The sequence below is a fragment of the Colias croceus genome, chromosome 2 (genome assembly GCF_905220415.1).
Source record: "Colias croceus chromosome 2, ilColCroc2.1".
NCBI lineage: Eukaryota > Metazoa > Arthropoda > Insecta > Lepidoptera > Pieridae > Colias > Colias croceus.
The window spans coordinates 8,300,423-8,314,143 of NC_059538.1; the positions used below are offsets into that span (position 1 = coordinate 8,300,423).

Here is a 13,721-nt window from a genome sequence, read left to right on the forward strand (position 1 = left end):
TGGATAAGATGCCTTTAAATGAGGCGAATTTTATTTACTTGAACGAAATGATTTGTGTCTTAAATATTGCACTCACGAAAAAGTTACGTTTTTCTAAGCGGTAAAGACAAATTTTATTTTGCCAAAGCTTTCCACCCACTGCACTTTACATCATAGACGATAACCGCTTTCCAATACAATTTACATCGCCTTAACCACGTAAAGTTTTATTTTTGAGATAAAATGCCTATCTTTCATATCTTTGTGTCTTCATGTTATTACTAGAATTGGTTTACAATTTGTAAATGAAAAACATAACAAACCGAGGGACAAAATTGCGGTTTTGATATTTTATTCTCTTTGATCAAAGATCCAATTTTATGTAATACTAGCTTCCGCCCGCGACTCCGTCCGCGCGGATGTCGGTCTTTGCGTGGATGGTTTATTTCTCCATTTTGAGTAACTCGGACAATGACATCTTATAAATATCTATTGGACCCAAATACGGCTAGGTCTATAATAATACGCAACGTGTGTTCGCGGTACCTACTACAGAACAACGTCTATGGATAACTGAAAAATTGAGATTAATTTTTTTTCTACGTATTTTTCCAGGATAAAAAGTATCCTATTTTACGCCCAGGATAATAAGGTATAATTATACCAAGTTTCATCGAAATCGAACCGGTAGTTTTCACGTGATGTCTTCACATACAGACAGACAGACAGACAAAAATTTTTTTAATCACATATTTGGGTTTGGTATCGATCCAGTAACACCCCCTGCTAGTTATTTTTTCAATATTTTCAATGTACAGAATTGACCCTTCTACAGATTTATTATATGTATAGATATATCTAATATTTATTAATAGAAGATTCTAAAAATAACTTATTCATACGCTATAAAGGAAAAATACGTCATAATTGGAAATATGTTTTCTTACCAAAATCAAGATACAGGAAGACGAAAATAATAACCGTAAGGTATATTTGGCACATGGCGTCCAAATAAAATCCAAACGTGCAGCCTCCAGCCAAATAACAGTTCCAGGCAGATGTATGGAGATCCTGTTAATATGATTATATATATAAATAATATTGTCCAATTGAGAAATTTATTTTATTATATGTGTTTTTTGCTTAAATTTCTCAGGCTATTTGGATTAAATCTTAATATATATAAATCTCGTGTCACAATGTTTGTCCTCAATGGACTTATAAACCACTTAACCGATTATAATAAAATTCGCACACCATGTGCAGTTCGATCCAACTTGAGAGATAGCATAGTTTAAATCTCAAATCATCTTAGAGAAAGCGGACGAAGCCGCGGGCGGTAAGCTAGTAACTTTATATAAATTATATGATTTTATATAAATTACTACCTTACCGCCCGCGGCTTCGCCCGCTTTGTCTAAAACCGAATAAATTACATACTAAAACCTTCCTCTTGAATCACTCTATCTAATACAAAAAACCGCATCAAAATCCGTTGTGTAGTTTTAAAGATTTAAGCATACAAAGGGACAAAGGGACAGAGAAAGCGACTTTTTTTATACTATGTAGTTTCATTCGATAAATTAATTTAACTATGTTGCTTGTTGTGCGTTATGTGCTTTTCGCTATGACTTCTCGTCTCTTTGGACTGTATGATTAATTTAGATTTTTTGAGGATAATTTTAGCGAAGTCTTTATTTGTTTGAAAAGAAGCTATAATTTTATCCCTCATAGAAACAGGTACCTAAACAATTAACTATCCAATTTTTTTTAATAGGTTTTATAATAATATTTTCCTTAACTTCAAATGGGTAGACATAATTTAACTATTGTAATCACAAACAGGGATCCCTTTGAGGTCTATAGTGACTTTATGATCCAAGGCTGCGCAATTTCGATGCTTATTATTATAATAATTAGAGTAGATATCCTCAAGAGATACTACTAAGTTTTCGTACATCATGTATAGTTACGAAGCTATTATTATAGACTACTTTTTATATAAGGTTCTACAATTATTTTCAAAATTTATTTCGATAACATTTATTTTGTCAATAAATGGTATTTCATACTAATGAAGAAGCAAATAGATAATTATTGTGTTTATTGATTGATAAAACTAAGTAAGACATATGAGATTATGAAATAAAAGTAGACAATGAACATGTTCATAGTCGTTTACTTTGAAGACTTATATTGAACTTGTGGACCGCCCCGGCTTCGCCCGTGGTACATATTTCGCAATAAAAGGTAGCCTATGTCCTTTCTCGGGTATCAAAATATCTCCATACCAAATTTCATGCAAATTGGTTCAGTAGTTTAGGCGTGATTGAGTAACAGACAGACAGACAGAGTTACTTTCGCATTTATAATATAAGTATGGATTATTTTCTGATAAAACGCAGTATTGAGATTTTTTGTGATTTAGGTATTATGAAGACAAAATGACAGTGGTGCCACTTGGGTGCCACGAATGCTTAGCACGAATGTTAAAATTTGTAATTAATAAGTATTTTCCTATCTTAGAAACATCGAAGAAATTAACAAACCTGGTGCCTATCAAAATCATCTATAAGTCTGTTTTGGGCATTAGAAGACCGTATAGTAGCAATCCCACTTAGAGATGACGTCACCATTGAAAATACTGGACTCTTTGCTGAAAAATAAATCATACGTTAGTTTGGTTCTAAATAGGTCATTGTTGAATAAATTATTACAAATTTGTAAAAAAGCAAGTGAAGTAAAAAATAACATTATTGACTAAGTTTCAAATAGGGAAAATTTGCTTTATTATTTTTTTTAGATAAGATGGTATAAAATTATAAAATATACACTGTCAAGCAAAATCTAGATAATATTAAACTGCACTTTACTAACTAATAGCTTCCAGACGTTTCACACCCTGCGCAGTCTTCAAATATAATTTCACGAATATGAAGAACAGAACGAGCAACACAGCCGAAGGCACTAACGTCCAGTACAAAGCTACTGCGTTTAATATCAGAATGAATATCAAAGTGCTGTAAATCTGCAACACGTCGAGTAGAGAACGGGGCAATATTTCGTCCAACGCACCCATGTCCTTTGTGAAACGATTTAAAATACGACCTGAAAGAAAATTACATATATGTATGCATTAAAATATAACAAAACTATACTAATATTATAAAGCTGAAGAGTTTGTTTGTTTGTTTGGTTGATATACTAATTTTATAAAGCTGAAGAGTTTGTTGTTTGAACGCGTTAATCTCAGGAACTACTGGTCCGATTTGAAAAATTCTTTCGGTGTTAGATAGCTCATTTATGCAGGAAAGCTATAGGCTATATATCATTACGCTAAGGCCAACAGGAGTGGAGCCACGGGGGTGAAACCGCGCGGAGCAGCTAGTCTATATTAAAATGAATCGCAAAGGGATTGGTAAGCGCATAACTCGAGAACGGCTGAACCGATTTCGTTAATTATTTATTATAATATCCCTTGAAATACGAGGATAGTTCATATGGAGAGAAAACATAAACATTTACCACGGGCGAAGCCGGGGCGGATCGCTAGGTAAGTATAAAAAAAGAAATATATTCCTAACCTTAAGACTTATTTTCATATATTCAATGGATTATGATTATTTCTTTTAATATCGGGAACAAAGCAGATTCCCAGATCAGATTTAGACCAATAGTAGATATTTTAATCAACTTCTCCCTTTTATGACTTTTACGACTCTTAACCTAAAGTAATAAACATGAAAGTTTTGGTTTGAAAAGGCGCGGCAACCGCAATGCGCTGCCAAAAGTATTTAAAACTATTGATAAAAACTATGGAACATGGTTCGCTGCCAGAAATGTCATAATATACTTGTATACGGTCTGTGTATACGGTACTTAGACTAAGCTAAAAACCTTGTTTTAGTTTTGCAAGCTTTCATAATAATATATTTATTGTTCCAGTCCCTTGTCTCTGGGACATATTGATGAAAATTATAAGTTGATTCATTAGTAGGTACTTATTAGATCTAATATTTATGTCATACATATTTTTATGGCGTAGTTGGAAATGCATTGCCCGCTTTTAAGGGGTAAGGAAAGGACGACAGGAATAAAGGAATGCACTAGGAAAGGTAAGGTAAAGGTCTCAATAATTCGTGTATAATATGTACTAAATATATAAATCTTAAAATTACCTGAAGAACTGGTGTCAAAGAAGCGCATAACACCCTTAATCATAGTAGAGAACATGAAATCGTGGAGTGTTCTAGAAGCGTTAGCGCAAAGCGCCGCGAAGGGAATCACTCGAATGTTCGCTAGGAAGATACACGCTATCACTATACCGCCTTGTATTATGAGATATTGGCCCGTTGTGAACGGACCCACTTGCACGTTTAGACCGGGATCTAAAAGAAGTAAATAAATAAAAATAAATTCATATTACAAGAATAATTAATATATTAAAATAAGAATATATTTCAATAATATTAAATTCATACATTTTCGATTATTTTAAATCGACTTCGACTTTTTTTTCCTTTTTGGCTTTGTTACCTACTTCAGAACTTTTGACTGGGTAAACCGATTTTGATAATTCTCTTTAATTAATGATCTAAGGTTCTGATAATAATTTGACAAATTATTTACATGCAGGACGCACAAATTATTTTCTTTTTAAAAGCAAAAAAATATTAGTTATTTATATAAATTAAATATGTTGTGCAATCCAAAAACATGTGCAATGAAAATTGTATCATGATTTATTATTGGCATTGTAATTGTAAGATAAGATTATTTATTCATTGATAAATAATTGTAAAATGTTTAGTTAGATGGATAATTATTACGATTAGGATTATTTTTTATTAAACTTTACCTATTTCCTCTCCTTGCATCTCTTCTTCGTAATTAGCCATTTGATTTGACCTGTAAAAATATTATTACTGAAAAATATAAAAAAACGATAAAAAATATATACCTATAAAAATATAAATTTTCTCTACACATAATTATAAAAATTTCTAATAAATATTTTATTTAGCCTAAAACTATAATAAACTGACAAAAAACGGGTTTCAAAAAAATATCTATTGCGGTTTTGTGCGCAACACCTATTTGTGAACCATTTTTTTCACAATCCCTAACCAAAAAAAAATCAGGGTAAAACACAGATCCAGCTTAGTACATATTACATTTAGATAGAGCACTCATTCAACATTCCTATATAAAAATTACGTACCAAAAACTGAGCCAATAATCAAAACCAGCAGCAACAGTAGTGGCCAGCATAATGAGCGACATAGTAAAGAGAATAAAGCAGATGCTCCCCCCGGCTCTAAAGTACGCGCTAATCACTTCCCATCGCAAGTTACCCGACTGCTTCTCTTCTGCTTGCATCTTCTGCGCTTCGAACTCTTGTAAGTCCATCTCACTGTCATTACTGGATACGCTTCTTAGAAGTACCTTTTCGTTTTCGTCTCCTTTCTATATTGTAATAAAAAGTGAGCGTGTGTGCCGTACACGTGTCAAAAGTGAAACTTCTTTGGCAAGATTCAAAGATACTGAAATCGCCGCACTCGTTGACGTGATGGTATTATCATGACGCGACCTCGAAATTTTACTCTCAACGCGCCTAAAGATGTTTCACTTAAAGAATTTAAAACCTCGTTTTATGTAGGTTGAAAAAGTAATTTTGATTAGAATTGAAGCCTGCGGTGTTATTCCGCTATCAATAGATTCTAAATACGTACCTAATAATAATTCATAGTTGAAAAAATTTGAAAAAATTATTTATTAATTACAAGAAATGTTACATAATATAGTTACATGTGCTGCATTGAACCCCACACTAGGATCCCCTGTGTTGTGGGGCTCAATCTCTTTCGCCGTATTAGGTACATAAAAAATATTTCAAAGTTTAATTGCCATTTAAATATTAAGTGTGCATATGTGCGTGTGTGTATGCGTGCGTGTATATGAGTGTGTGTGTAGTTTAAAGTAATTGTCCAATTTATCTTTAATTTTATAATCATTATTAGCAGAAACATAAAAAATATGTAAAAACTGATGGATTCAATGTTAGAAAGAACAAATCTGTTTTCATTGTAAGAAAATTAACTTACATTTGCAGTTGCGGATTCATCAGTCTTAGTTTCTTGTAAATTAGTTAACATCATAGCGAACTCCTTTCCAGAGGTTGCAAGCTCATCGAACGTTCCCATATTCTCGATCCCACCCTGCAGTTAAAAATAATCTTCAACGACCGTGCTATTAAAATAATTACTAAGAGACAATATACCTAGTAATTAAATGCATCGAATGTAATGAGTTTTATTTGTACACGCGATATTCTTTCAGAGCCCCGCGGCTTCGCTGACGGACTTATCCAATATACATAGCATTTCATACAAATTTTACCCGCCGCGGCCGCGCCATATCGAATAAAATTCGTATTAAATCCGAAGTACATATTTCTATAATTGCGTCGAAGTGAATAAAATAAATTAAATTTTCTGATATATTCTACCACCCACTTTTACCACCCTCGTTTTAATACAGTGTGGAAATTTTCGATGGGCCCTGGAGGGAAAGTACTTCAAATACTGGAGATAGGAAATATTGCTGAAAGGAAACATTCTTTTATTTTCAAAAATAAATACAACTACATTTAAATATTTTCGAAAATTCATTTATTTCTTGCTTCGACCGAGACTCGAACTAACTAGGGCCTCTCTGACTTCCCTCCAGGGCCCATTGAAAATTTCCACACTGTATAATAACTTTTCGTGATACACACTGTATATTAAGTTTCCTGTTAACATCAAAGAGTTTCAAGAATTCCATGTTTTTTATATTTTTTCCTATTATATTTTATAAAAAATCTATATTCAATCAACTGAGATAGAGTGCAATCTATTCCGGATCGGTTGGAACGATAATTGAGCTTACGTAATGACGAGGTTGTTACGTGTAATAACCGAGCGTTTAAAAAGCTTTTCGTTGTTCCAAGTAGAGCCGTTTACAATAAAACTTTTGTGATACACGAAAAAGTGTCAATAGCAGTAGATTGTTCTGACCTTGCATGCAGATTAATTTTCAAACCAAAACAAACCTCCAAACAATCGATAGACAATGAAGATAACATTCTATAATAAAAATAGTGATCGAAAATAAGGCGTCAATACATGATAAAAATGATTAAAAATTACAAATAAATGAACTGAAGTGATAATACTAGTTTGTGCAATGATAGTACAATAACAGACTGCACTGTTCGTCCAACAATTACGTGGTTGCCCGCTGCGGTTTTCATGTATCTCTTTTCAAATATATTCATATTATTGTAATTGAGCATTGCATCATCTGTACTATTACAGTACCTTTTCTAATACAGATGTCAAAAATGCATACAAACTTAGGTATCTAATATTTGTGAATTAATTGTTTTATATTCTCCTAGCTTTCGCCCGCAGCTTAGTCCGCGTAGTCATAGGAAAACCGTATAAGTTCTGTTCCCGTGGAATTTTCGAAATAAAAACTAGATATCATATGTCTTAATCCAAGTTAATCTCTATGTGCGTGCCAAATTTCATGAAAATCGGTTCAGCAGATTTTGTGTGTAGGAGTAACAAACAAACAAACATACAAACTTTCGCATTTATAATATTAGAAGGATAAAAACGATAAATATAAATGGAATGATCTACATTTTCGATTATAACTAGTCACTACGTATGTGCCTATAGTAGTCGCCGATTGTCGCCAGCCGTTATATCTGACATCTGCTCGTATTAAAACAGCCTGGCCTACATAGATATTTAGGGTACATTTTGATAGATGATTGTAGTTCAGAATTGTGACACAAACCTCATTCAGCACGATTATGTAATCAGCAGCTTTAAGGAAGTGAACTTGATGGGTCACCAAGATCCTTGTCCGCCCTTGCAGGTAGTCATTGATGCATCCCTCGAACAATTGTCTACCAACATTTGCGTCCACCGCTGATAATGGATCGTCTAACAAGTATATATCAGCCTAAAAAAAACAAAAAATATAACTAGTTACACACTAAAAAGATAGACAGACTAACTGCAAATAAATTAATTAAAATATTCCACGAGGCAAGTAATTAGTTGTCTAACGAGTTTCAGTTATTCAGGCGGACGATAAGCTATACATTATTATGTATAAAGCGCGTCGAATCGGAGATTGGTTTGGAGCAAATATTTTTCATAACCGCGTTACGTAAACGGGAAAATAGATGAAAACGCTCAAGGGGAACTAAATTGGATACGTTTGTTTTTACGAATAAAAAAAATGAATTACTTCTCTATAGACGGCGCGTGCCAAATTGATTCTGGCCCGTTGTCCCCCCGAGAGCGACACCCCGCGCTCGCCCACCAGCGTCTGGTCGCCGAACGGGAACTGCTTGAAGTCCTTCTCTAGAGCACACTTCCTGCATACCTTCAAGTAATGTATTGTAATGAACATCAAGGACCGATTTGTGGTTGCAGCTTGCTTATGTAATATTATGATGTTTTAGATAGTATACTACGGATGTATTTAGGATACAAAGATGTTATATTTATAATACGAGTGTATGAAAATAATAATGGAAACATATTTTTAAGCAGTGCATACAGAAGATACATAAATTTCAATGTTACAACATGCAGCCAATGAAGGTATCTGTCTCAACAAGAATTTTATCAAAATAAGACAAATGGAATATGGCATCCAAAATTAATGTTGAAATGGGAAATGTCTGCAGCTCGGGATATATGATGCACTGTGAAGAAATAACGTCATTACAAAATAAAGCTAGTTTCTGTGATACGCGTAGTGAACGCTAAAACGTGGCCCTATTGTCTGAGCACAATACGTACCCTCTTATATTTTTCCGGCTCGTAGGGCAAACCGAAGAGAATATTTTCTCTCACAGTACTCGGGAACAACCACGCCTCTTGGCAAGCGTACGATATATTCCCGAACACTGAAACCGTGCCAGTGGCTGCCGGCAATTCCTTTAGTAGCAGTTGCAAAATAGACGACTGTAAAAAAGTTTAAAGGTCAGCCCTCTAATCGATACATAAAAAATGTAGGTTGTACTTCGAAATGTCGGTAACTCAATTGCTTTCTGTAACTACGTGCTTATTACAGAACTAATGTAACCCTCGAGTTTTATCTTATCTTTACATAAATAACTCGATGAAAATTTATACACAAACAAGTAGACTTTGTTTGTTTCATGTTCTTGTTATGAAACGTGGGTTTATTCTCATTATATAATATAAGCTATGAATAATGTATACATATGTATTATGTATGTATGTTCAATGTTCATCTGTTGTAAGTATGGCTAGAGGCGTCTTGATCGTCCCTGGTTACGTCACACTTAAAATATTGGACCTTGAGAGCCTTCTGGGTCGTTCTTGATTTTTTATTTTATTTATTGGTGCCCAATAAATAAAATAAAAAATCAACATCAATTACTAATTTTCTTTTTATCTATAAACTTTATTTAATTTTAAAGCCTTTAAAACCTTTGTAACTAATTCTAGAGTTCATAAACATTAAATCATTACCATTTTTATTTAATTCATGCATCAAATGTAGAAATGGGAATACCTAGCTCACAAATTGAAGCTCGCACTCCAGTAAACTTTTCATTTCAACTTACGTAACATCATCTGAATATTGCACACTGATATGATAAAATATTGGATCGCTATGTAAATCGTTATTGGAAATTATAATACGCAATTTCATTTTATTTTAATCATTGCGGGATTATATTCATTATAATTTTGTTTATTAACTTTATTCAATGTTATATTTATTCAAAGCATATCAAGTTTATCATTTATTAATAGACTACATACACACTTCAGGCTCTATATATTATGTTTTTTTAGATAACAGTGGAATTCATTCCAAATGTAGATACATATAATTGACAAATCGAATCTCTCACAAATTATATAGTAGATACATTACTATTTAATTTAGTAGGTAATATTATTAGCAAAAAATAATATAAATAGTAAATTACTTTTCCAGAACCAACGGCTCCAATAATAGCACACAGTTTCCCTTTTCTTATTCTGAACGAGATATTTTTAAGGGCCAAGAAGTTGGGGTCTCCAGTCCAACTGGCCGATACATCGCGGACTTCAACAATAGAGTCTCCTCCTGGGTGGGAAATACTTCTACGTAACCTTCTGTGTGGGGCGTAACCTGATATAAATAGAAAAATAAAAATAATTACAAAAGCTTATTTAGCTCTTAGATAAACAGATTGCTGAAAGACAAGCATACTTCGGCATTCCTTCGGCCATTTAAGATCGGGGTGCATTCCTCATTATGACGGAAGCTTGCTTGGCTTTCTCATTAACCAAAATAAGCAGCATAATGTGAACATTCCTTACTCACCATTAGTGAATGGCATTTCTGACTTGGGCATGTAAGAAATAGGCCGCACCTCCACGGATTTTGGTTGTTTAAAACTACTGTTCACTTTGCGGAATATGTTGGATATTGGCGCCAAAGATCCCGAACTTAAGTCTGGTCGATCCTCTGTAAATAAAGCATAGTCTTGGCAAGGAATTCATACTTTATGGCGACTTGTCCTGCATATCGTAATAAAAGATTAAAAAGAAAACATTATTCTTTCATGCGTCATAAATATTACGAAATAACATACCTACAGTATAACACGAGCAATTACATTCCTATGTATCTGATTAGATATGTATAGATGACGTGCGTCTTACCCAATTAAAGTAGCTACTCATTATTTTACAAATAAGAAATAAAAGTTTTAATACAAATTTTATGTCTATTTGAAATACATATAGAAAGTTCCACGTCGCTTTTGGGCAGCCTTCACACCAAGGCCGTAAATTTAATTATTTTTCACGAAGACCTAATTATTTCCCTGGTCTCATTGATAATAGTATTTACGAGTCCAAACTAGGTTAAGATAAACGTGAATAGATAATGGTTTCATTTATCATAATATACCTAATCCATTTTACAAGAATTTTATTGATCTGCTCCGCGCGGTTTCACCCCCGTGGCTTCACTCCTCTTGGTCGTAGCGAGATGTTATTTGAGCCTATAACCTTCTTCGATAAATGGGCTATCTAACACTGAAAGAATTTTACAAATCGGACCAGTAGTTCACGAGATTAGCGCGTTCAAACAAACAAACTCTTCAGTTTTATAATTTTAGTATAGAATATATACATTAAAGTTTTTAAATTGCCCTATTGTTTTGATAGGTTATCTACAGATCAGAAAATAACTGAAAGGGTAACAAAAATAAAGGAAACAATGTCGGTATTTTGTTTTTAAAATTTGCTAAGATTTGATAACGAATTAACGATCGTACCTACTACAAAAATTTTAATAAATTAATACTCATTAAATAATAATAAATCATTTTCGGTTTTTGTATTGCGTATTATATTATAAACATTAATATAAATAGTATTCAATACATTCATGAATGTAGGCTTTGTCATATGAATATGACAAAGCCTACGACGGTCGAGCCGCTCTATGGTTGGGAATAACTCTTTAATTTATTCCATTACTTAGCTAAATGAACCGGTTCCAGGCACATCGCAAGTATTCTAAATGTAAGTTCGTAAATTCACGAAATCCTAATTGCATAATTGTCGTTACATTATCTTCATTCAATATAATGTATCCCTTTTTTTTTTTTTTTTTTTTGTTAACGGGGAGGAAATCTTCTAAAGATACTCTCTTTTGGGGAAAAAGAGAGCATGTGGGATTCTTACCCACTAAAACCTCCTCGATGGCCAAACCCAAAGCATGGTAGCGGGGACTCCGGGATCTCTCGTAGAACGCACCAGAGCTCCCGCAGCTATATGCCAGACTATGTGGCTTCCCTGCCTCATTATCAACTACCCAGAGTGGGTAGGACAGTCACAGGACCGGGAAGATGTTATAGGCGGCTCAATACCCCCTTGAACCGCCCTCGGTCCTAAACTACCAGTGTAGTTAAGTGTATAGCGCAAAATCGGAGAAGGAAAGCACCTTTTCCGGTTATTCAATCCAAACTTATCAACGATAGTGGTCGTGATATATCACCTGGAACGTCGTCCAGCATTAGCTCGTTCTCTAGCTCTCTCCGCTGACTCTTTTTGAAGCATAATGCATTCACAGAAATTTTGAACGCTTTGCCATGCAGATCTACTGCTTAGCATAGCATTAATTACTGCTGACAAAGATAGATCAGATCCAATTTCTTGGATTAGTACCATTCTTTGCATATCCCAAGCAGGACATACCTCGAGTGTATGTTGAGCCGAGTCACAGATCGCATCGCAATGATGACAATTTTCCTGCGAAGACCGTCCAATTCTATGTAAATATTCACCAAAACATCCATGTCCTGTGAATATTTGGGTCATCCTAAAAGTAATTGTCCCCCAGCGTCTTTTAATCCATAAATGGAAATTCGGTAAGATTGCCGCCACCACCCGCTGTCTAGCGCTTTTTGGCTGTGTAAGGCGGTAGTGCCAGGTCTCTAACGCATCAGCATGAGCCTGTCTTCGAAGATCCGTTATATCAACAGAAATGTTGGAGTCAGATCTAATCTCACAGAAGATTCTTGCGTCCATTAATGCTAGGATATCCAGTGGAGGATATCGAGCAAGAAGCGTAGATGCATCATAAGAGATTGTACGGTAGCCCCTTACTACTCTTATGGAGATTATGCGCTGTACACTATAGACTTTTCGCCTTATACGTTGTAGCAAAAGTCTGTTCGCCCAAACAGGTGCACCGTAGAGGGTCATTGACCTGATAATACCTGCATAGAGGCGACGAACTTCCTCGCTAGGCCCCCCTAAGTTAGGCAGCAACCTTTGCAAGTAGCCTGCAAATCTTTATAATTTTGGGACCAGTCTATTAAAATGTTCCCCGAAGTCCCAGCGCCCGTCTAGAGTGAGACCGAGATATTTGACAAATAGGCCTATATTGACGTTGGCATTACCCACTCTAAGACTTGAACTTGGAGGCTCTATTCTTCTCGGTAACTTATGGAACCACAGCGCCTCAGTTTTATGAGGTGCTATTTTAAGGCCAAGATCTTGAATTTTGTTTACAACCCGTGAAATACCAAGTTCTGCAAAATTAGTGGCTTCTCGGTAACTTTCACCATCAGCAATGAGCAAAGTGTCGTCTGCATAACAAATTACAGAGACGCTTCTCGGCAGATCCACTCGTAACACAGCATCATACGCAAAGTTCCACAACATTGGGCCCAGTACCGACCCTTGAGGAACCCCGCAGCTTGTTCTTCTTCTGTGATTCTGTCCGCCTCTCGTCACGTAGCAGATAAACCGGTCCTGAAGATAAGCGTCAACAATTCTACGTAGATAAGTGGGCACGTTATGGTGTGCAAGGCCGTCCTTTATCGTATCCCAGGGGAGCGAGTTAAAAGCATTTACAATATCTAGGCTTACAGCCAAAGCAACTCTCCCACTGTTAGTTGCGCGTTCTGCGATGCTGCGTACGTGTAAAATTGCATCTACAGTTGAGCGTCGTCTGCGGAAACCAAATTGTTTATCCGAAATATCAGGGCCAGAGCCGCATAAATGTTCATAGAGACGGGCGGCAATTATTCTTTCAAACAATTTACCTACTTCGTCTAACAAACATATAGGGCGGTATGCAGAGGGGGAATCCTCAGGCCTATCAGGTTTTTTAATAAGAACCAATTTAGATTC

General features: G+C 35.0%; 1 protein-coding gene across 1 annotated transcript in view; it reads right to left on the reverse strand.

The window, feature by feature from the left end:
* Positions 1-13,721, reverse strand: part of LOC123703924 (ATP-binding cassette sub-family C member 4-like) — a 29,849-nt gene that overhangs the window by 5,178 nt on the left and 10,950 nt on the right. The window contains exons 8-19 of the mRNA XM_045652116.1: positions 10,393-10,536; positions 10,013-10,197; positions 8,847-9,011; positions 8,287-8,424; positions 7,828-7,995; positions 6,084-6,197; positions 5,201-5,445; positions 4,838-4,887; positions 4,158-4,367; positions 2,857-3,087; positions 2,529-2,635; positions 927-1,050 (exon numbers count right to left, since the gene is read on the reverse strand). Of these exons, the coding sequence (XP_045508072.1) occupies positions 927-1,050; positions 2,529-2,635; positions 2,857-3,087; positions 4,158-4,367; positions 4,838-4,887; positions 5,201-5,445; positions 6,084-6,197; positions 7,828-7,995; positions 8,287-8,424; positions 8,847-9,011; positions 10,013-10,197; positions 10,393-10,536 (1,881 nt within the window). The remainder of the gene's footprint in view (positions 1-926; positions 1,051-2,528; positions 2,636-2,856; positions 3,088-4,157; positions 4,368-4,837; positions 4,888-5,200; positions 5,446-6,083; positions 6,198-7,827; positions 7,996-8,286; positions 8,425-8,846; positions 9,012-10,012; positions 10,198-10,392; positions 10,537-13,721) is intronic.